The sequence below is a fragment of the Pipistrellus kuhlii genome, unplaced genomic scaffold (assembly GCF_014108245.1).
Source record: "Pipistrellus kuhlii isolate mPipKuh1 unplaced genomic scaffold, mPipKuh1.p scaffold_m20_p_8, whole genome shotgun sequence".
Taxonomy (NCBI): Eukaryota; Metazoa; Chordata; class Mammalia; order Chiroptera; family Vespertilionidae; genus Pipistrellus; species Pipistrellus kuhlii.
Window position 1 is genome coordinate 31922009 of NW_023425584.1, and position 25123 is coordinate 31947131.

General features: G+C 36.3%; 1 protein-coding gene across 11 annotated transcripts in view; it reads left to right on the forward strand.

Moving 5' to 3' along the window:
* RAPGEF6 (Rap guanine nucleotide exchange factor 6) overlaps positions 1-25123 on the forward strand; it is a 142513-nt gene that overhangs the window by 53125 nt on the left and 64265 nt on the right. For all 11 annotated transcript variants that reach the window (XM_036424588.2, XM_045576314.1, XM_036424584.2 and 8 more), the window contains 6 exons: positions 6612-6743; positions 13601-13778; positions 16131-16267; positions 17408-17566; positions 18131-18283; positions 23907-24071. In XM_036424588.2, the coding sequence (XP_036280481.1) occupies positions 6612-6743; positions 13601-13778; positions 16131-16267; positions 17408-17566; positions 18131-18283; positions 23907-24071 (924 nt within the window). The remainder of the gene's footprint in view (positions 1-6611; positions 6744-13600; positions 13779-16130; positions 16268-17407; positions 17567-18130; positions 18284-23906; positions 24072-25123) is intronic.

Consider the following 25123-nt stretch of genomic DNA (forward strand, 5'->3'; position numbering starts at 1 on the left):
AGTCCTTATATATTCAAAATACTTTATTTTATATTAACTCTTAAAATAATTGTTTTTATTAAAAATAATTGTATATATAATAATCATCCTAAAGTCTTTTTCCTTTAGCACTTTGAAAAAGTTAACGCATTGTCTTCTGGCATTCATTATTGGGGATGAGAAGACTGGGCTCCTTATGATTCTTGTTCCTTTGTTAATACCTGTGTTTTACTTTGTTTCTGTGTTGTGTTTGTTTTTGTTTTTTGTTAATCCTCACCAGAGGACTAACAAATTTTTTTTTCCATTGATTTTTTTTTTTTTTTTTTTTTTGAGAGGGTGAAAGGGAGGGGGAGTAGACAGAGAGAAACATCAATCTGAGAGAGACAAGTTGATTGGTTGCCTCCTAAAGGCACCCTGATTGGGGTAGGGATGCCGCCTACAACCTAAGTATGTGCCCTTCACTGGAATCAAACCTGAGATCCTTAGGTTCTAGAGCTGAGTTCTAACCACTGAGAAAAGCTGGCCAGAGCTGTTTCTCTTTTATCTTTTATCCTTGTTGATGCCATGAAGTTTTACATGGATTGTCTAAATTTTATTTTATTTTGTTTTCCTTTCTTGGCAGTTGGAAATCTCTCAAGCTAAAGATTCCTATCTGTCTAAATTTGTTATTGCTCCAGATGTTGCAACTGCAACTGTGCATCTGTCCATAATGTCTCCAAATATTTGTTTTATCCTTTGTTCCCACTTTGATCCAGTTTGATCTTCTGGCTTTTTAATTAATTCATTCTCCATTTGTGACCAATTGCTATTTTGCTAGTTATCTTTAAATTTCCATAATTTAATCATCATATCCTTCATTTCTGAAATCTAAGTGATGCTGTTTTACAATTACCTTTGTTTAATAACTTGTTTTTATTTTATGAATACTATTCTTTTTCCTCATTGTCTTATTATCTCTTTCTTCAGTTTAAATTCTTCTCTTAGTTGAGTTTTTGGAGTTTCTTTCCCTTGAGTGATTCTTAGTTGTGAGCTCCCTTTCTTGGTCTACTTAAAGTTGCTTACCCTAAGTGACTGTTCAATGAGTGAAGGAGGTATTACCACTTTGGCTTCTATATTCCTTCTTTGGGTGTTCCTGCAGTCAGCCACTGGTCTAGGAAGTACTTGCACTCTCATTTTTACACAGCTAAATTTACAGGTAATTTCTTGGCCTTTATCTTACTTTACCTGTCTGCAGCATTTGACTTAGTTGATCACTCCCTCTTCCTCAGTAGACTTTCTTCAGAGTCAAAGTCAGAGTCTTCACCATGACTTCCTAGAGGAGTGGTTCTCAACCTTTCTAATGCCGTGACCCTTTAATTCAGTTCCTCATGTTGTGGTGACCCCAACCATAAAATTATTTTTGTTGCTACTTCATAACTGTAATTTTGCTACTGTTAATGAATCGTAATGTAAATATCTGTGTTTTCCGATGGTCTTAGCCTCTACAGCAGCGGTTCTCAGCCTGTGGGTCTCAATAATTTTATGGTTTGGGGTCGCCACAACATAAGAAACTGTATTAAAGGGTCGTGGCATTAGAAGGGTCGAGAATCACTGACATAGACAATGATTTTTGACTCCCCTCCTGCTCATTCACTCTGGTTTTCTTGCTTGTCCTCAGATTTGCCAGGCACTCCTTTTTTTTTTTTTTTTTTTTTTTCTCTCATTACATCTTTCTTCACTTTTAATAAACTCATTGTTAATGCACATATTAATTGAAAGCTGCTCTGTGGTTTAAAAAAAATAAAGTGGGAGAAATATGTCTTCTGATACTTATTGATTTATTTAACAATATCCTCCCAATCCCTCATTTTTAAAAATATATATATTTTATTGATTTTTTACAGAGAAGAAGAGAGAGGGATAGAGAGTTAGAAACATCCATGAGAGAGAATCATTGACCACCTGCCTCCTGCACACCCCATACTGGGGATGTGCCCGCAACCAAGGCACATGCCCCTGACTGGAATCGAACCTGGGATCCTTCAGTCCGCAAGCCAGCCGATGCTCTAGCCACTGGGCCAAACCGATTTTGGCATCCCTCATTTTTTAATAAAAGTGTAATGAGTTATGAATACATGTTTCATCTTCGCATGCCTCAGGCACAGTGCTGGTGTATACCGAGGCCACTTTGATTAGATATAGCTACTTCCTCTAAGGCACACGTGTCAAACACAAGGCCCGCGGGCCAATTCCGTCCCTCCAGGCCTTGCAACGTGGCCCGCACCGCGCTGTCATCACTGCACTCGGCTGCGTTTCCATCACAATGACAGTTTATGACTGTTCAGTAAACCATTCGGCCCGCGATTTAGGCTGGATTTTAGATTTTGGTCCTTTCTCTGATTGAGTTCGACACCCCTACTCTAAGGCTTTTGAGAAAGTTTAGACATCTCCATAAAATAGGCTCCAGGCTGCTTTGGTGGTTGTAGAATCTTTTCTCTCTCTTAGTTGACATTTTTATGATATGTCACTATCTAGTGGTAGAAGCTTCTTTATAATTCTGGTAGTTTCCTTTTGATTTCATAAAGCTTCCATCTTCCTGTTTCTTGACTAACGTTTCCGGTTTCCCATAAGTTTAATTTTCTACCATTTCATCTTCTATACTTCCAGAGCAATCTTTTTAAGAACCAAATCTCTTCTATTCATTTTCTTGCTTAAAACTCTTCAGTAGCTTTTTTCTCGTTCAGGAAATCTAAGCACCCAAGAATGCTACATCTGGTCCTTCGTCTCCTGTATCTTCCGGTATAAACCTGTACCTGAGCTACAGTGGTTTGCTCACTGTTTACTTCTTATTCACTAGAAATAAAATATGAGCCACATTTATAATTTTAAACCTTCTTGTAGCCACATTAAAATATTTTAAGGTGAAATGTAATATATTTATTAAGTTTTTAAAACATAATAAAAATGTAGTAGTGATTTAATTACTAAATCCAATTTGTATTTTACACTCACAGCATGTGTCAGTTTGATTAACCACACACTTCAAGGGCTTGGTAGCCATGTATGACTAGGGCTACCGTATTGGACACCGCAGTTCTGATCTTTGTCGCTACTATTCAGTACATTTAGTCTATATTGGCTTCCTTGGGACTCATCTTAAATATTATTCTTCCTGCTCTCTATCTCCAGTGAAAATGGGGTCTTTCTAAGCTACATTAGTTATTTTCGTATTTTAATTGTCTTCTTTAATCTCAAACCTCATGATGTTTTATTATTGCTTTTATGACTAGTATTCTTGTTCAGTAAATGGGAAATTAGATCAGCAAGTTTGATATAAATTTATTTATATTTATAGTAACTGAGTATAGCGTCATGAAATGTCTTCCAATGAGTAGCACACGAGAACTTATAGACTTTATAAAATGCATAGGAATCATCGTTATTTCTTGGTCTTTTAAATCAGGTTAATGGGTAGGTGATTTCGGGATAGGCCCAGTGCTTCTCTGTCAGGTAGCTATGTTTTAAAAAGCATATTCTAATAATGCAGCTTGGAATTTAACAATGGATCTTTGAGGAATGCTATTCTGTTGGGGAATTGTGCAATTTTAAACATTGTTTTTACTTACAGAGCCCTTTGCATGCCCTTCTCTTAAATGAAATAATGCTGAGATATGGGTTGTAAGGGGCAAAAAGTTCCAGATAGTCAAGTTTCTTATAAAAGAGTATATTTCCCTATTAATCGTTCTTAGTTGTGAAAGCTTATTCTTAAAGACTAAGTTTTTAAACATGAGGTGAGATCTTGAACGTTCATATAATAATGCTCTTGTGCTATACACAGCTGCATTTGTGACAATCTAGATTCAAGTAGGCTTCCTTGGGACTCATCTTATATGAACTCAAATTATATGAACTCATCTTAAATATTATTCTTCAGCCTGCAAAAATTAATTGGCTTATGAATATTTCCTAGATGGATGCATGGGCTTGTCCCAAAGCATTATTTCTTACATTGGAAAGATGTTAATAAGAATATTGGCCGGGGGGATAGGGGGTAAGAATATTGGGAAAAGTTTGGAGAATGATGAGTGAAACAGATATCTTGATTGTGGGACTGGACTTCTTAGACTATCCATAAATATGCTTGTTGTAAAGAACTAAGGAGCATATAGTATAACATTATTTTCTAAGTGATTCAGCTATTAAACCTCATACTCCCCCCCCCTTTTTTTTAATACATCCATGAGTATTATTCCAAAGTATAAAGTTGAGGAAGTGCTGCCCTCACTAAAATACTGAATTTGGCTGTGATGAAACTTCATCTGTTCATATATTCGAGGGAATCTGAGCAGCAGTGATAGTGTTTGGAAGGCAAATGTATTCATTTATTCCACAAATACTTAATGTATAGGTTCATGTGTAAGCACTATGCTAGACCTTTATTGAGTAGTAAAAGTAAAGATACAAGTATATCATTTTAGAGTTGCCTGGGTGTGTGTGTGTGTGTGTGTGTGTGTGTGTGTGTGTGTGTGTGAGGGGGGGGGAGAAAGGAATTTAGATGCAGAAATAACATTATCTTTGTATAATTGGGATATAGACAGCATGAATGCTGCTTTCAAAGAAATGAAGAAAAAAAACACACAAGTATTTCACTTCCATTGATTTCTCAGCTTGTCTCCCATACAGGTCCTTATGTTGGGAGTTTTTTTGTTATCTAATTTATATCACTTTCTACAGTTTTCAGTGCTTATAAGATAAATGCTTATTCTCAGCTTTCCATTATATATCAAGTATATTAGTATTTGTCACAAGGCATTCTAATAATACTCATTTTTGAATCTTGATTACATTTTTTCATCATAAAAAGTCAGATTGTGTACTATGTTTATAGCAACTGTTAGTTGCTAAGGGTTATAGAATTTTAACACATTCCATTGTCTGGCCATTTTTAAAAGAGAAGGTAGGAGAAAATTTCTCTCACATACATGTGTATGTATTTGTTTTCCAATACATACATAAAATGTCAAATTATTTACAGAATTGATAGAAGAATGCTTTCTCCATTTGAAAATAAAGTATTTCAGCTAGATATTGCAGATAAAGCTATAATTACTTTGGATCATCAGTCCCGATCTTTCTTCTTCATTAGAAATATATTTTTTACAGTTTACATATTTGGGACATGTAGTGAGCCCTCAGATGTTAGCTGTGCAATCACCATCATTATTATTTCCATTGGATAAACAGATTGAGGGGATTCCTAATGAAAACCTTAGTTTTTGAAGTAGAAAGCAATTGCTATATTATTATAAAAATGTGTCCTCTCTCACTTTTACACTGAGCTCCTTAAAGGTCGGGTCCATCCTTTTTCAGCATTATGTTACCAGCAGAGATCCTAGCACAAAATAAGAGTTTATCAGAGAATACTGGAATCAGATAGATCTGAGTTGAATTTCAACTCCACTACTAACTTGAGTGTGAGGTCTTGGGCAAGTTGCAAATCCTAGTGCCTCAGTTCCTCATCAGTAAAGTAGGGAGGATAATAATGCTGCCTTTTAGGATCTAGTGAGGATGAAGATTGCTCAGTACATTTTAAGTATCTTTTCTAAGCCAATTTACAGATTTTCTCTTCTGGCTTTGGCTTATTGTGTTACTTTTATGAATGACCTTCTCTTTAGTCTTATCTCTGTAGGAATCTGGGAGTATAGAATATCTCCCACACCACAACCAAACATCTGACATTTTGAAACAATTTTCAGTCTTTACCTTTCAATCTATTTAATTCTTACATGACATTTAAAAAATATATTTTTGTTGATTTTAGAGGGAGGGAGGAAGAGAGAGAATATCATGTGAGAGAAAAAGCATTGATTGGCTGCCTCCCACATGCTCCCCTCCTGGGAGTCAAACCCGCAGTGGAGGGGTAGAGTAGGGGAGCATCTGCCCCGAGCAGGAATCAAACCCCTGACCTTCTGGTTCCTGGGATGACACTCCACCAGCTGAGCCACTCTGGTCAGGGCGTGTTTTTTTCTTTGTATCTAAACAATAGAAACAAAGTGGGAGGAAGATCTCTGAGTTGAGGACTCATTTCCATCAATATATTTATTTTAATTTTTATTTTGTATAAATATTTTCTAACTCCAAGTGTGACTTCACTGACCTATGGGCTATTTAGAGGTCTATTTTGTAATTTGCAAATACATGATAATATTCTAGTTGTCTTTTTTCACTTATTTCCACCTTATTTGCACTGTGATCATGGGATATTATCATTTCAAGATATTACTGTTTTATTTTGCTATTAGCTATCATTTTGTATTAGTGTTTGTGCCCATATGTGTATATAATACTATTCCCTCCCTTTATGGTGGAAACAGCTGATATTTGTGGTGAGGGAAAGTTTTTTTCTGAAATACCATTACGAATAGTAATCTTTTTTGAAAACTATTCAGTGGGTTTCCACTGTAGGCTTGCCTAATAGTGTCAGAGTATTAATTTAGTTATCATTTCCTAAAATTGGAAAATTCGCGTAGAAGTGAAGTTGTTCAGTGATGTACATCAAGTAAAAGTTTGTTGTAGAAGTTGCATTGTGTCAAAAACTCTCTTATAAAAGTGGTTTGGTATTTAGAATATCTTAAATTATTTTTCTTCTTCAGCTTCCAGCCGATCTTACGAAGATGCATATCACAGACAACCCTCATCCACAGGTGACTCATGTGTCTTCCAGTCATTCTGGTTGTAGCATCGCTAGTGACTCCGGGAGCAGCAGTTTATCTGATATCTATCAGGTAATGCTTTATGTGTTATGTGTATGGATTTTTTTATTCTACCAAGTATCCCGTGCTTGTGCTTTAGCTGGTCACATGTCTTTTAAGTAAGGTGTGAAATTCAGGCATAATGTTTGGGGGAAAATATGCTTTATTTACTGTTTGAGAGTTGGAAGTCTAATTAAAAAGGTGATCCATTTTTTTTTTTTAATATATATTTTATTGGTTTTTCACAGAGAGGAAGAGAGAGGGATAGAGAGAAACATCAATGAGAGAGAATCATCGATCAGCCGCCTCCTGCACCCCCCCCCCACTGGGGATGTGCCCGCAACCACGGTACATGCCCTTGACCAGAATCGAACCCGGGACCCCTCAGTCCGCAGGCCGACGCTCTATCCACTGAGCCAAACCGGTCCTGGCAGGTGATCCATTTTTTGAGGGTGATTAAATATGACCCAGCAGTGTATGGACATAGAGGTCTTTTATCCAGATGAAACCATATGTTTGTCTTGGTAAAAATTAGTTATTGAGGCCTCATTGGTGTGGCTCAATGGTTAAGTGTTGGCCCACACACCAAAGTATCACAGGTTCAGTTCCTGGTCAAGGGCACATACCTATCTGGGTTGCAGGTTCAATCCCTGGCCCTGGTCAGGGTATGTGAGGGAAGCAACCAATTGATATGTCTCTCTCACATCAGTGTTTCTCTCTCTTTCTCTCCCCTCCCCCCCTTCTCTAGACTTCCTCCCTTCCACTCTGTCTTTAAAAAATCAGTGGAAAAAAATATTCTCCTATAAGGATTAACAACAACAAAAAATAGTTATTCAAACAAACTTATAAAAAGGCTGATTTTAATTATTACTATATAAATCTTCTATAAGTAAGATTATGAAGAAAATTAGAGTTGCTTTTGTATTTTAAAGGCTCTATTACATTTTCTAGTAGCCACATTTAAAAAATAAAGGGAAACAGGTAAAATTAATTTTAATAATGTATTTTATTTAGCACAATATATTCAAATATTATTACTTTAACATTTAACTATTCAATAGTATTTAAAAACTATGAATGAGTTACTTAAATTTTTATACTGTTTTCAATAGCCAGAATTTATTATAAATTTACAGCGGTAATCTCAATTTAGACTAGCCACATTTCCCCTTCTTCCTCCCACCCCTTCTATTGTTTCTTCTCTCCAGTTTTATCTCCTACATGTCTGTCTCTGCTCTCCCTCTCCTCTCTTCTTCCTTCCCCCCCCCCCCCCCCCCGCCATCTCTTCTCTCCTCCAGATGATACTTTTCCTACAACGATTCTTTCTCCCATAGCCTTCCTCCAAGCCCCCTCTCCCCCCGAGTATATGCACATACACATGTACTTTCTTTCATACTGTATCACTGTTGTACCTTTTCTATTTTTAGGTGTGTTTGGTATACAAATATTTATATCATCTTATTGTTGCCTACAGTATTCAGTACTGTGACATGCTGTACAGGCTTGAAACCTAGGAGCAATAGGTTATACCACATAGACCCACTGTGTAGTGGGTCTGTAAAAGTGTTCTCTGTGACCACATAAGCACAAAATCCCCTAACTCCTCAGAGCATATCCCTGTCTTTTAGTGACACATGACTGTACTTTTAGATAATCTGAGGGGTACATTTAATCCCCACCTATATTTTTTAGCTTCTATGTAGGACGTAAACATTTTCCTAAAAATCCTGACGTTATAATTATTACCCTACAGCTTGATTTCTTAATTCAGAGCTCTGCTGCCCGGTCTTCTTTAGGTCCCTGGTGTCACATTTCCACTGGGATGTTCTTTTGACATCCCTTCTAGCTTTGTCTACATGTTTTTTTCACTTTAATATTTTTGTTAAGATTATTATCTGTGCTGTAGTCAATATCTGTTATCTTTGTGTGTGTTTTTAAATTTTTACATGAAATAAAGTGCAAAAAAAAAACACCCAAAACAGTTACAACTTTATTTAAAAAGCTTCAATGCGTCACTGTTACCTAATTTACACTCTTCATTTCAAATTTATATTCAAGCCTTTCCCTTCTACCCACAATTTGCAAATTTGGTTTTATATCCACTATTCTCCACTTGCACATTGTAGATCTGGTCCATGACTAACATAATGGCTACTCCCTGACCATGTACCTTTCCCCAGTTCAGTGTGTGGTGATGCTGTGAGCCAGCATCTCCACCTGGATGACGTTTCACATTGTCTCACGTCTTGGAACCTCACAGCAGTTTTTCTGTGTCATGTCTCTTTCTTTTCTCATGTTTGGTGTAGATATGTTACGTGTACTCTTGACTTTTTTTAATCATAGTACATTGTGGGGAGTAGGGGTTTTTTTTTCTCCTGTTTTTTTTAAAATATATTTTATTGATTTTTGTACAGAGAGGAAGGGAGAGGGACAGAGAGCCAGAAACATCAATAAGAGAGAGTCATCGATCAGCTGCCTCCTGCACACCCCCCACTGGAGATATGCCCGCAACCAAGGCACATGCCCTTGACCGGAATCGAACCTGGGACCCTTCAGCCCCCAAGCCGACGCTCTATCCATTGAGCCAAACCAGTCCAGGCAGGGTTTTTTCTTAATTGTATATCCTATGCTGAGTTAAGCACAATTTTGGCACTTAGGAAGTAAGCTAGAATTTTTTTTTCTGTTGAATTGCACTTATAGGTAGAAACCAGTATTGTTTCCAAGACTAAAGCTTGATTATCTGATAGGAGGCTTTACTTTGCCTGCCTGTCCTGTTGTAGAGATTATGGAATGGGCCAGCCTGGACAGCACGATTTGAAGGATTGATTTTACAGGATTCTCATCCTGACCAGAAAGACAAAGAAGAAACATAATGGCTAAGTGGTCCATGAATAAGGTTAAAAGAAATACTGAAAGTAAGAATGCAAAATACAGACGCACTGAAGACCTAAGGTTCTGGCCTAATACTTGCTCTAAATTTGAAAATGTGATTTTTATAAATTTGTGTAACTTTTTGTTCCTTTATTGTAGTTTCATGTTTATCTGGATGCAAACAGGAAAAGGAAATCCTCTGGTGGTTTATTTGGGGAAGGCCAAGTCATCAAAAAATCACCTCAGACTGTCTGCCTCACCAAATTATATTTATACATACACAGAGAGACTTTCATACTGCAGGAAAGGAAAAACACAAGAAGTTTAATATTTGTCTTATCAGCCCTTCCACTGATAATACTTTTTTTTTCATTTGGACTTAATTCATTTAGTGAAATCTTCTTGATGGCCTGCTGTTTTAAGGGTCAGGATAAAGTGGCTGAAAGGCCAGGGCTCTGGTCTTTTGGGTACCCTACCTTCATGGATATGGCATCTTCTCACCTACCTTTTTTATTACAGCTTTTGATATCTCTGAGGCCCTGTTGAGTTTTATTTTTGACTTTTTGCCTTCTCCTTGCTTTAGTTTGGGTATTTTTTATTGCCCTTCTTCAAGTTCATTCTTCTTAAAGTTTGGGGTTTTTTTTTTTTATTGAGATCTCCCATTTTTTCCCTAATTATTTTTGTATTTTCTTTCAAATCTTTCAACTTCTTGATAATAAATGTTTATAGATCATGTCTTCTAATTCCTTTATCTCTGTCATTCCTGGACCTCTTTATAGTGATAGATTTTTCTCCTGTGATAGATCACATCTCTCTATAGTGATAGATCACATCTCTCTGCTTCTTCACCTACCTAGTAAGTTTTTGTTATATGTTGGACATTGAGGATACATTTAAAAAATTCTTATCGAGTTACTGTAGGATTAAATTTTCTTTTAAGAAGTTGTATCCTCAGAAGCATCATTCAATGACTTCCAGTCCTGGTGGTGATCATCATATCTAACTTTACCTAAAGACATGCTTGCTTTTGTTTTAGTCAAGGAATTAGACTTTGGACTTCATCTATGTAACTCACTTTATTTTACTTATTTTTTAATTACCAAAACTTTTAATTTTCTAGTATGTTTTTGGCCACTTTTTTCTCATTTTTATTCTTAATTCTTATTTTGGCACCATATTTCTCTTGTATATACTTAACATTTTAACAGTTTAGTATGTTCTCATAACTAATTTTATTCATCATTTTGTATCCTACTTTGAAAAAAAGACAGGCAGAAGTCAATTGTAAGGATAGATTAAATTCTTTTATTTGCACATGGCCTTAAAAGTTTTCTAAAAGAGTTCTTTAGTAATCTTCTCCCCATCCCTACCCATGACTTCCATTCTCTCTAAGGAACTATTTTCTTAAATGTCTTCACTCCTCAAGCAGATGACAGTACCCCTATTGTCCATATAATTGAACTACATTTTGCTTTTTTTGTTATGAGCCATCCATCTTTTTATCACATGTTACCTAAAAGTTGAAATAATCTGGGTCAAGGGATGAAAACCTGGTGAGGACAAGGGTAGTTTAAAAACTCAAATTTATAAGGTAGATTGTCCTTGAGAATTGATAAAGTGGAAAAAGGCTATTCCTGAGCTTCTGTATTCTGAAAAATTATACTGCTTTGTTTTTTAATACTACTTTCTTGTATTAAAATCAGTGTATGTAAATAAACTTGTGGAAAAATCATTTTAGCATGTACAGATGTTTAAACTACTGTCTTTGAAAGGGGATTGTAATCTGCTAGCAAATTTGTGGTTCTGAAGGTATATTATTCAGAAACTAGTAGTCCTTCACACAAATCCATGCACCAGTAGCTCTCTGTGAGCCTGGCCACTCTGTGCCCACTGCCTAGAGGCCCATCCGCGGCCATGTGCAGAACGCTTGTCTTGTCAGCAAGTATTCCACCAGGCCACTCACGCTGCCCTCTCTTAGCAGCCACTCCCCTGGGACTGGGGGAGTCCAGCGGGGCTGAGAGGACTGGGCACCGCCATTTTGTGGCTATGGGCGCCACCATCTTTGTGATAGAGTGATGGTTAATTTGCATATTACCCTTTCATTAGATAGTATGTACTCCACTAAAACCATAAAAGTCCATAGCCAGAAAATAACTCAGGAGAGCATACTAGTCATAAGGTAGGATTGCTCTTACATTTTCCTTAACAGCTTGTCTATAGATCTCAAGTTGAATATTTAATCTGGTTTAAATTAGTTGTTTCTTAAAGCTGTGCAAAAATCTGAAGGAACTATAAAACAGAATCTTAGAAAACAAATTCAGTTGTGGGTATCAGTTTTAACTTTGAATTAACAGTAGCCAAAAAGGGTAGTTTATTGATCCACAGAGAAAGCAGAGACAGTTCCAGCCTCAGGGAACCTGAGGATGCTTGCCAGGTGCGTCTGCCCATCTCTCTCTTGTCCTTTGGTGCTGGTAGCTTGCTTGCTCTTCTTCCCTCTCTCCTGTGGTACTTCCTGTCAGATGCTCTTTGTGTCATGTCTTATCCTGCCTACTCCGTTTCTATTACTTTGTTGCTCTGTCTTCCTATGTCTGCCTTTCTTGTTAAGTGTATTTCCCATTCCCCTGCCTCTTTCTCTGCCTATAGTTATATTTTCTCTCATGCTGCTCTGCATCACATTCTTCTGATTCAGGAATCAGAGAAAAAAGGACACTCTGCCCTCCAGTTCCAATTACAAAAATCCAGACAAAAGGTCTTTCTATCTTAGCTTACATAGCCATGGATTGGGCACTGTTCGCCACTGTAATCTCTCGGTTAAGTTGGAGGAGAACAGCAATTCCCTGAAAGAAGGAAGATCCTCTTTCGTGCAGAGTAAACAGTAAATGTTTGATAGTAGATGAGACTTAAATATTTGAAGATTATGTTCAACTCATTTTTTCTGTAACTGCTTCAGGATTCATGCTTTTTTATTAATATGTACCAAGAGAGTGCAGTATTTAGAAATTTGCCAGTGATTCCACTTCAGGACCATTCTGTTTTCTAAAAGATATCTTCGTTATTTTCTATAACTGATATTTAAGTTTACAGGTGTGTGTTTTTTTATCTGCTAGTTCCTTTATAAGTATCTGAGACTAATGTTTCCAGAGTTGAGGTTATAAATATAAGCTTATATTAAAGATTGGTTAAAATAATCTCTGTTCTCTTTGATTGACACAATATTAGATTCAAGTAAGACATTGGAAAGTCATGAATATTTGTTGAGTCCTTCACAGTTGGTCTATTTTAGCACTTTTCAGTACTACTCTTTACCTCTTTTATACGTCTCTTCTTAATTTACATGATTACTTACCTTACTAAATTCTAAACCTTAGTGGTGAAAGAATGGTATTTTATATACAGCACCCAGTATATTAGTAAACTCATAAGTACTTATAAAATGATTGTTGGGCCAAAGCTGGTTTGGCTCAGTGGTAGAGCGTCGGTCTGTGGACTGAAAGGACCCAGGTTCGATTCCGGTCAAGGGCATGTACCTTGGTTGCGGGCACATCCTCGGTAAGGGGTGTGCAAGAGGCAGCTGGTCGATGTTTCTCTCCCATCGATGTTTCTAGCTCTCTATCTCTCTCCCTTCCTCTCTGTAAAAAAAAATCAATAAAATATATTTTAATAAAATAAAATAAAATGATTGTTGGTAAACTCTTTTATTTCTTGCACTTCATGCTTTAGGAAATGTATTTTTTAGAAATGGAAGTATTTGTAGGAAAACAGGTATTAAAACATTTAGTGATGTTTGAGTCTCCTAACCATTTTTTATTTACCAAGTCAGATATATCACCTAAGTGTCATATCATGGAATGATGAGACTATTTTGGGCAGAGAGAAAACATTTTATAAATAAGTCTCATTTTGTTTTTGATACAACATAAAATAATGCCTAATTCTTTATAACATTTGGTATTGAGGTATAGTTTTGATTAATTCAGACTGTGACATAATTTTTATAACATGAAGGTTTCTTTCTGCAGGCGACGGAAAGTGAAGTAGGAGATGTAGATTTAACACGTCTTCCAGAAGGACCTGTTGATTCTGAGGATGAAGAGGAGGAAGATGAAGAGATTGATCGAACAGATCCACTGCAGGGGCGAGATCTTGTCCGAGAATGTCTTGAAAAAGAACCTGCAGACAAAACTGATGATGACATTGGTAAGAAAAATATCTGTTCACAATAAGAATTTTATAGTTTAATTTAGATATACTTACCTATTGCTGCATAACAAATTACCCCCAAACTTATTGACTTAAAACAACACACCTTGGGAGGCAAAGTGGGGTGGAATGCATAGGGGACATTTGTAATAGAGTCAATAATTAAAAAGCAATACAAGCCAAAATTGGTTTGGCTTCGAGCGTCGGCCTGCAGACTGAAAGGTCCCAGGTTCGAATCCAGTCAAGGGCATGTACCTTGGTTGCGGGCACATCCCCAGTAGGGGTGTGCAGGATGCAGCTGATCGATGTTTCTCTCTCATCAATGTTTCTATCTATCTCTATCCCTTCCTCTCTGTAAAAAATCAATAAAATATTATAATAGTAATTAAAAAAGCAATACAGGAAAACCCCTCACATCTTCTCATACATTTTCTGGGTCAGGAATTCAGGAGCAGCTTAGCTGAGTGGTTCTGACTCCGTGTCATGAGTTTGTAATATGAAGGTTGAAGTCATCTGAGGCTTTGCTGGGCTGAGGTGGCTACTGACATGGCTTTTGGCACAAGACCTCAAGTCCCCACCATGTGGGTCTCTCCAGAGGCTGCCTGCCTAAATGTCCTCGCAGCACGGCAGGCGGCTTTCCCCCAAAGCAAGTAATTCAAGAGAGTAAGGCGGGTGCCACAATGTCTTTTATGATCTGGCTTCAGGAATGACATATCATTATTTCTTCAAGGTTCTATTTGTCACACAGAGCAACCCTCATATAATATGGGAGGGGAATGCATGAAGACATAAATATCAAGAGGGAGTTGTCATTTAGGGCCATTTTTGAGGCTAATTGCCCCAATAAGAGAGCTTGTTTAGAGGGTCTAACGGTAGCACAGACACTTGTAAGCCCTTGATTGAAGAACAGTTCTCCTTTGTTGGGGATGGTCGTCCTTTTCAAGCGTGCAGCCTTGGCATGGATGCTCATGGGAATGTGAGGGAAGAAGGGGTCACCAGCCTAGCCTACCACATTAACTGAATCAACCCTGAAAGTCACACAGATGTCACAACCAGACCACTCTCACTCACATCCTGGCTGCCCAAATTTATAAAACCAAAGCTTTGATTCCATTAAAGTGGTTTTCCCTTTTGTGCTTATAAGACATTTAAAACATAATACATTGGTGTCCAATGTCTAAATTAGCTTTTTTTTAAAAAATTTTCTGTTATGAAAAATGTTTTTCTCTAGCTTGAAGAAATATATATGTTTATAATTTCTGGTTAAAACTGAATTTTCTTCTATGTAATTTGTTACAGAAGTAGTAACTTCCGGAAATTAACTAATGCTAAAGAAAGAAGAAAAAAAATTCTAAAGATGCTAATGTTAATTTTAAAGACAAAGATTACTTAGTTTCGTTATATATTGTTGATTCAATTAAGATTTTATCCTAGATTTTTCTGTATATGGTTATACTGCTGCTGTTCAAATCAGAAGATGCTGGTATTAATAGTAATCATAATCTGTATGAGTATAAGTCAATACATTTGAACATGCCTTGCCACTCTAATGATATATAGTTAAGTAACCTGCAGTTTAGTTTCATAGTGCGAATATTATCTGGACAAAAACAAAGTGCTTTTTTTTATGATGAAGAATTATATGCTATCTATTTTCACAAAGCTTTTTTTTTTTTTTTAATTGAACTATAACAAACTCCCAATTATCTGTGGGTAAATAGCACCTTATTGTTATTTCTGTGTCAGCCCATAGCTGACTGCTTATATATGTTTCTTCTGAATATTTATCTTTATTATTCATGTATAATATTTATACCAGGGAATAACCTAAGGCACGCACTTATAAACATTTGTTGGTTGAAGAATTACCTTGTGTTTCGTTGAAAAATCTTGATCTAGAATTTACATTTGTTATTTCTAATTAATTATTAACATTTGTTAATAACATTTGTCTATTAAACTCTAGCCCAGTAAGAATTAGATGAAATGCTTTTTCACTAATCTATTAGATCAAAAGACATCACTGTACTAACCACTATCTAGTGGCATCTCAGGCTAGGGAAATTAAATAACTCTCTAGCCTCATCCAAATCTATAGTTTCCCAGTTCTATCTGGAGTTTGTGAGTTCTGATATCTTCCATGTGCCTATATTTTCATGTGAGTCTGAATACATCTATTAACCAAATAACTCATTTTTTTAACCAGCGTATTTCTTGTGCTTTGATTTCTCTACTTTAGCAGCATATATTCATAAGTTGATTGAGAAATTGGGCATTGAATTCTAGATTTTATTATATGTTTAAAGTGTCCTTGATGGTCTCTGTACCACAATTTCTGTTTTTTAATAGAACAATTACTGGAGTTTATGCACCAGCTCCCCGCTTTTGCAAACATGACCATGAGTGTAAGGAGAGAACTCTGCTCAGTGATGATTTTTGAAGTGGTAGAGCAGGCTGGAGCTATTATTCTTGAAGATGGACAAGAGGTAGGTTAACAAATAAATGTTACATATTATTTAGTATGGGAGGTAATTTTCAGAATAATATAATTTCCATAAACTTGTGTGAATCTTGACTTAAAATTTATACACTTTGTTTTAAATGAACGCCGAGTTTTCAGTTGTTAAAATTTCTTAAGAGATAGGTTTTTAATTTTATTTTTGTATTTTGTCTTAATTTTTATTTCCTAGTATAGAATAAATGTTTAATAGTTAATATTTATTGGACCACATTTGTTTTTACTTCTCAAATTAAGCCATAAGGTTTTTTTAAAAATTCATAATTATTATTCTATTTGTATATTTATATCATTTTTTAAAATGTTTATTAGGTATTTACTCAACTGTCCTTATCCCTTTTGAATGTTAATGTTCTTTTAAAAAAGAGTGAGGTCGGCATTGATACAGATGCCTCCCAGGGGACTGCTATCAGCTAAGGCCTTTATGTAGCAATTCTAATGTCCAGAAATGCTCCCTGGCAGTCATGGATAGGTGAGGGGAGACTGCAGAGAAATTGAAAGGTATTATTGCTGTTAGAAAGTACTTCACTATTTTTCTTATCAAACTGATAAAAATTGCTGAGATAGTAGTCAGTGAACATTATGTATTGCCAGTATTTTTTCTGGAAAGTCATTTAGAAACTTTTAATATTGGCCCCAAATTATTAATAGTTTTTTACCTATTATTCCCCTTATGAGTGTCTTTCCTTGGGACATTATATAAAAAACTCAAAGATTTATGCCAAGAGGTGATCATTGCAGCATATTTATAATAGTGAAAATTGGAAGTGACCAAAAGTAATACAATTATAAGAAGGGGTTAACTGAATTATTATAAACCATGGGATGTAATATTATGTACATTAATATTAAGTCATTTTAAAGTTTGATGGAAATGCTTTTCAAACTCCACTTGGTGATTAAAAGAAGAAAGAGTAAAATAAGCTTCGATGGTTTGCATAGACAGGCATCAGGTATTACTGACAGTATTTAGTAATATAATCAGACCTTCCCTTTTTTAAATTATACAAGTTCTATTTATTGATTATTTTTTCAAGTTAACATATAGTTATCTTTTTATTAAAAAAAAAGAATTCTTAAAACCTGTTGTTGTTTTTTTTCTCTATAGCTTGACTCATGGTATGTTATTTTAAATGGCACTGTAGAAATCAGCCATTCAGATGGAAAAGTTGAAAATCTCTTTATGGGAAATAGTTTTGGAATTACTCCCACTCTGGATAAGCAGTTCATGCATGGAGTTGTTAGGACTAAAGTAGATGATTGCCAGGTAAGCTATGTCTTTGGTCATACACTCTTGTTTGTTGACTTAAAATGGCTGAGCCTGTTTTTCCTTCCTTAAAATACAATAGCTTTATTTGAAAATTATCAGTTTCCAAAGTTCACAGTTAATAAAGGAAATTAGATTTTATATCTCACATATTTGTGAGACTGAACAAATTGTAAAATTTTTTAAGAGGGTATACCAAATATTGGTTTGTTAAATTTCTATATGATATTAACCAGTTCATTCTTTTTTCTTTTCTTCTTTTAAATAAAGGAAAGAAATAGGAACTTCTAAGTTGTTTCTAATTCCTGCTTCATGTTTTCTTTGCATAGTATCAGTTTTGAGAGTAGTTCACTTCTCCTTTTAGAGCAGAATTCAAAATCAAAAACTCCTTGGTCTCTGTGCATGAATTATTTATTTTATCTTAATTTTTGTTAAGAATTAAAGGGATTAAGTCAAAAAGAACTGATGCCACTTGATTTCCTACCTTTGTGCTCTGCCTTGGTCCGTAGTGATGTATTTATGTACTACAGATTTGTTAATTGTCCCCATGTTATTCTCGGACAGTTTGTCTGCATAGCCCAGCAGGATTATTGGAGAATTTTAAATCATGTGGAAAAAAATACCCATAAAGTTGAAGAAGAGGGAGAAATTGTTATGGTGCATGAGCATCGTGAACTAGATCGGAGTGGAACCAGGAAAGGACACATTGTAATCAAGGTGAGTGTTTTTACTTATTATTCTAGTGACTGGTAAAATAAAGCTTTAATCGTGACTAGAAGGCTTTGAACCACTTTTTGAGTAGTGCAAGATAATTGATTAACTTAGAAATCTAATTTGAATAATTATTGGTACTTTTTGCCTTTTTTACAGTTGATTTTTACACATTTTATTGATGATGGTTGACATTGCTATTTAACAATGGATAGGATATTATTTTAGGATATACTGGTCAAAGTTCTTCTCCTTAAATTCATTTTGTGATCCATTGATAATAGAAGTTAATTTCATCAAAGATGACAATATTTAGAAACAACAGAAAATGAAAGGACCAGCCATAAAGGCATAAGGAATCTTAGATGAAAATGCAGCAGTGCTTAGTGGATCCTTATAACGTTGAAATAAACATTAACTTCTCTGAACCTTAGTTGTCTTGTCTGAAAATGCAGATGATATGAAAGGTTTTATTAGGGCTAAGTGAGGTAAATAAAAAAGATTGCACATTGTAGAATCTGAGTACTGATGCCCATGATGTTCTTCCTTCTAATTCCCTCTTTTCTACCCCATACCCTTTTGTCCTCTGATCACCCCCTCACTCTCCTGTCTATTTAAAACCCTCTAGATATAAAAGAGAGCAACCCTAGTTGTAAGAGAAGAAATAATCACATGTTTCTCTTTTAAAGTTAATCTTGGTTGCAAAATAAGTAAGTGTTACAAATGTAATCGCTTATTTAATAATAAGAGGGACTGATGTCAGATAGGAGTCAGGCTGTTCCTCAGTTTTTGTTTTTGTTTTTTTCTATGATAAGTATAAGTTTTGTATGTAGAAAATTGAGCATATGAATCGATTGCCTGGTGGAACTTATGGTTTTTAATACTTTATTTTTAAATGACTTTTTCAAATTTATAGAGAGCTCCCTGACTCAGATTCTTCAAGTGTTAGCATTTCACTGCATTTCTCCATTATCAGCAGTCTCTTTCTGAACCACTGAGAGCAATCTGCAAATGTAATGCCTCATCACTCCTAAATATTCCATTATGTATTTCCTTAAAACAAAAACACTCTACTGTATAAATAGCATAGAACCCTTCAAGCTAGGAATTGAGCATTGGTAAAGTAAAACCATGTAGTCCACAGACCCTACTTAAGTTTTTAGCAACTATCCCAGCAATAGATCTTTTTTCCTTTCTGGTCCAGGATCTTATCTGGGAACACAGGAGCATTTAGGTCTACTCCAAGAACAGTCTTTTCCTATTCATATTTTCAGTAGTTATACAGAATACAGATCTTATATTTTGTACAGTCTTTTCCTATTCATATTTTCAGTAGTTATACAGAATACAGATCTTATATTTTGTAGTATGGCCCTCAACCAGCATATATCTATTCAGTGTTTCTTGATGACTCTGCTCAAGTCATGCATTCCTAGCAGGAATTCTACATAAATGGTGTGCTCTTTTCAGTGCCTCGTATCAAGGAGCACATGTCAACCTGTCCCACCACCTTAATCACCTGTTTGTAACTTTTTTCATTGAAAAGTTACCATTTACCCTTTGTAATTGATAAGTATTTGGAGGAGAGATGTTCTGTAGCAAAATGTTCTACAAGTCTCTCTCCACCAGTCCTATTGACTATTCCTGCCTAAAATGGTGATATTCCTATTTCTACTATTTTTTTCTACATTTATTGTCATTCTATAAAGATGAGCATTCTCTTATCATCAGTGTTGTTTCAATGGTCAAATTTTCCCAGAGTTGGCCAGTAAGACTCTCTTAAGACTGATTCCTGTATCCTTAAACACACACACACACACACACACACACACACACACAAACTCAAAACAAAACACGTTTTTATTGATTTTTAGAGAAAGAGAAGGAGGGAGGGAAAAGGATAGAAAGATAGAAACATCTATGAGAGAGAAATTTTGTCAATTAGCTGCCTCCTGCACACGCCCTACTGACCAGGAATCGAACCGATGACTTCTTGGTTCCTGAGTCAACAGTGCTCAACCACTGACCCACACTAGCCAGACTCCTGTATCCTTTTGACAAACCACTGACACACACTGGCCAGGCTCCTGTATCCTTTTGACATGTCACCATTTTTTGAGAGTTTCCTTACTATCTAGCAAAGCAAGGTGTTCCAGGTTCACTTTATATTTACAGCTTTGAAATCATTAACTTCTCTAGAGTTTCCTGGATTATTCTAGTGGAGAAGAGCATTTGAAAACCAAGATCTGGGCATTTACTCATTGCCACTGAAGTATCATTGCTTTGCAAGCAGGTCAAGTGGGCTGCGAGTTTGACGTGCTTGTTCTAGTGCCTCTCAGGCAGAGCTAAGAAATCTATAATAATAAAAGCGTAATATGCTAATTAGATTAAACTACCTTCCAGATGATCTTCCGGACAAAGCCGGGGCTGTGAGGGAAGCCCGGGTCCCAGGTGCCAGAGGGAAGTCCGGGTCCTGGATGCCAGAGGGAAGCCAGTCCTGGCAGCCAGGAGAAGGAAGGCCTACTCTTGCACACATTTCGTATGGGCCTCTAGTATATGTATATTTTAACTATAAATACATACACATCTATAACTTCTGTATATCTATCCATTTATCTATAACAATCTTGAGTTCATACCAATACTTCCAATAATTACTATACAATAGGTTTTTGTTTGGTTTGGTTTTTTATATATTTTTATTGATTTCAGAGAGAGAGGAAGAGGGAGAGATAAAAACATCAATTGGTTGCCTCCTGCACGCCCCCTACTAGGGATCAAGTCCGTAACCCAGGCTTTGTGCCCTAAGCAGGAATCAAACCCTGACCTCCTGGTTCATAGGTCATCACTCAACCACTGAGCCATACAAGCCAGGCTACAACAGTTTTTTCTAGTTTTTCCTTTCTATATTTGTAAATAACTTTCCCAACAGTGGCTCTTTTTACGCTTTGTATAATTACTTATTTGTTCATCATAACCAATCTCTACAGCCAGCAATCTCCTTCACCAGGCAGCTCTATCCTCACTGTCTCCCAGTATCCAGCTTATGGGATGCTACTGAGAACTTCAATGACGTGCTTTTACATGACTCTATAAAGTTTTAAATATATGACCTAGTCTCCATAGCTCTCCTGTCTCAATGACTTAGCCTAGTCCCCACAAGTATCCTGCCTCAATGATTTAGCCCAACTATTTTCAACCTTTTTCATCTCATGACACACATAAACTAATTATTATTTTTTAAATATATTTTATTGATTTTTTACAGAAAGGAAGGGAGACAGAGAGCTAGAAACGTCAATGAGAGAGAAACATTGACCAGCTGCCTTTGTCCATGCCCTTGACCGAAATCGAACCTGGGACCTTTCAGTCTGCAGACCAACGCTCTACCACTGAGCCAAACTGGTTTCGACTAAACTAATTTTTGAAATTTCTGTGGCACACCAAAAATATGTTTTGCCTACCTGACAACAAAAATAGGTATAGTTTTAATTCATTCACACCATCCACCTATTGTTGTGTTGATTGTTGTCATATTTTTATTTGACAACGTGAGGGAAAAGAGTTCAGTGCCCCTGATTAGTCAGATATTGCATGTTTTAAAAATTATTAGTGCACATAAATTGAAAATCACTCATTTAGCCAATCAGAATAATGGCCTTCAACATGTTGATCATTTCCACCCATGACTTACATACATGATCTAAGAACCAAATTTTAAGTGACTTCAAATCTTGATTAGCCTAATAATAAACCCAGTGTGGTGCTCGTAGATTGTTTTGGAGGGTGGGAGAAGATTGGGAATGACCTGTGTTGCCTTTTTCCTTAATTAGGTTAAATGAAGAGCCTTATTTCTGACTTCCTGTTAGAAAATTATTTACGTACATTGGTAGTAATAGGTGCTTAAAAAAATACCTTAGATATGAACACTGTTAGGATTAGTGTATGTTTTCTATTTAGTTATTTTGATCCATGAATTGTTTGGATGAATGAAACAAATTAAAATTTGAGGTTATGGACAGCAGTCATGTTTTTATATTTGGCTTAGCATCTGGTTTATTTCTGTATTTGTTCTGAGTACCTACTTTTGAAAAGGCTGCAAAAGTAATTCTAACATTGACTGAGAAGCTCAAAGATGAGCAATAGGTAAATGTTATTTACATTCCTTTTTATAAATTTAGAGACAGGCAAGCAGTTAATACTCTGAGTTATGTAAAAATTCTAGAACTTCCGGTTCCTCTAAGATGGTGAATTAACATAGAGAAACTAAAGAAGAGGAAACTTCTATTCTGGGAAGTAGCAGCAATAAAACAAGCTATCCTGAACTGGTGTGCTGTCCTGTAGCCTGAGGCAGAAGATAATTTGCAATAGATTAATTAATTTGGAGGAAAGTTGTCAGTGTTTTGTTGTTGTTGTTGGTTGGTTGGTTTTAATGGGATTTTTAAATATATATATATATACACACACACACACACAAATTTATTTTATTATTTATTTATTTATTTATTTATTTATTTTTGGTTAATCCTCATCCAAGGATAGTTTTCCATTGTTTTTGTTCTGTTTTTTTTTTTGTTTGTTTTTTTAGGGAGAGTAGAAGAGAGAGGGAATGACAGAGAAATATCTATATGAGAGAAACACATGAATGGTTGCCTCCTGTACAGGCCGAGCAGGAAAGCACTCTGCAACCAAGGTGTGTGCTGTTGACCTGAATAGAACCCGGGACCCTGTGGTCCGCAGGCCGATGCTCTATCCACTGAGCCAAACCAGCTAGGGCTAAAAAATATATTTTTATTGACTTTAGAGAGGAAAGGACAGGGTAAGTGAGATAGAAACATCAATGATGAGAGTATGATTGATCAGTTGCCTCCTGCATGCCTTCTACTGGGGATTGAACCTGAAACCAGGCATGTACCCTTTACCAGAATCAGACTCAAGATCATTCAGTCCACAGGCCAATACTCTAGCCACTGAGCCCAACTGGCTAGAGTAGGATTTTTTTGTTTGTTTAAAGTTTTAACTCTCAACTCTTCCTTCTGTTGCCTTGGGTGAATCATCATTACATCCCTCCTTTGCAGTATAATTGGCAGTAACAGTCCACACCAGGGATAAATCAGTGAAATTTAAACGCCCTGCTACAATGAAATGCCAATAAAAAAATAAAATAAAAAACCAGCTACAGCAGAATAAATTTTTATTCTTTTTCCTTTTTTCTCTGTAAACCTGGGGTGGGGAGCCTTTTTTCTGCCAAGGGCCATTTGGATATTTATAACATCATTGACTTACTGTAATTCACTTACTATAAATTTATATTGCTATGAAAAAAAACTCGTAGATTTACTGAATTTCAATTGCTGCCTGCGGTTGCCTTGGCAGGGCCAGCCCAAATGATTTCAAAGGCCTTACCCAGCCATCAGGCTGGATGTTCCCTGCCCTGCTCTAAATCTGGATGCTGATGGATTACAGCCTATAGAGACTACCTAATACCTAAGCTAAGTGTTTTTAGGGAGAAACTCTTCTTTGAGGACTTGTCTAATGGAGTGGCTACAATGGAAAGTGATTAGTAGCAGTTCTTTCATATTTGAGCTATTTGTTTATTTTTTAATCTTTTCTATCTTTGAATTTTTAGGCAACACCTGAACGTCTCATCATGCATTTAATAGAAGAGCATTCCATTGTGGACCCAACTTACATAGAAGATTTTCTATTAACTTATAGGACGTTTCTTGAAAGTCCTTTGGATGTTGGAATTAAACTATTGGAATGGTTTAGAATTGACAGCTTAAGAGATAAGGTTTGTATTATAAGTGTAAAGGACGTGGAAGTGATTTTAACCATTAAATTTTATTCATAAAACCTTTTGCAGTTGATAAATTAAATCTTTATTTTATTTTTATAAAATTCAATTCACCTAAAAAAAAAAAAAAAAGTGAGCTAGTATTGATGTATCTCTGTATAGTTAACTTTATGACAAAACTAGAGGCCTGGTGCATGGTGGAGTTGTCCCTCAGCCCAGGCTGCATCCTTTCCAATCTGGGACTGCTGGCTCCTAACCACTCACCTGCCTGCCTGCCTGATTGCCCCTAACCACTCCCCTGCTGGTCTGATTGATGCCTAACTGCTCCCCTGCTGTCATCATCATCATCCCCAACTGCCCTGCCTTGCCAGCCAGATCATCCCCTGCTGCCTTCCCCTGCAGGGCTGAGTGAGGCTGGGTAAGTCTGGATGCTGCGGGGACTGGGTGAGGCTGGATGCTGTGGGGACTGGATGCTGCGGGGACTGGGTGAGGAGGGGCTGAGGATACTGGTGGACTCCAGCTGGATGAGGTGATCCAGAGGGGACTGGGGGACTGGCTGGCTGAGGGGACTGAGGGACTCTGGCTGGATGAGGTGGGCCTGAGGGGACTGGGTGCTGCCATCTTGTGGCTGTGGGCACCACCATTTTGTGAGGGCATGATGGTCAATTAGCATATTCCCTTTTTATTAGATAGGATAGTGTGTTAAAAGTGGATATGAGCTTATAAGACAAAAACAAAAATAAGGCTGTGATGTAGCTGCAAATTCAGGGAACACAATAGCCACATGTGAGAGTATTGCTGAACTTTCTCAAAATAATTCATTGTTTCTGAAAGATATTTAAAAGTTGATTAATAGTTTAGAAAGAATATTTACCAAGTAAATTTTTTTAAGAGGGTTTAGATTGTAAGCTGCAATATAGAATATGTTGATTTTTCTTATAGAATCATTTGAAAACTGTTGGTCTTTTTTACCTTAGTTTATATCTGCTGTGCCTTATTTAAATCTACCTTTGAATATTTTTTGCGTTAAATAGTTTTCTATTTTAAAT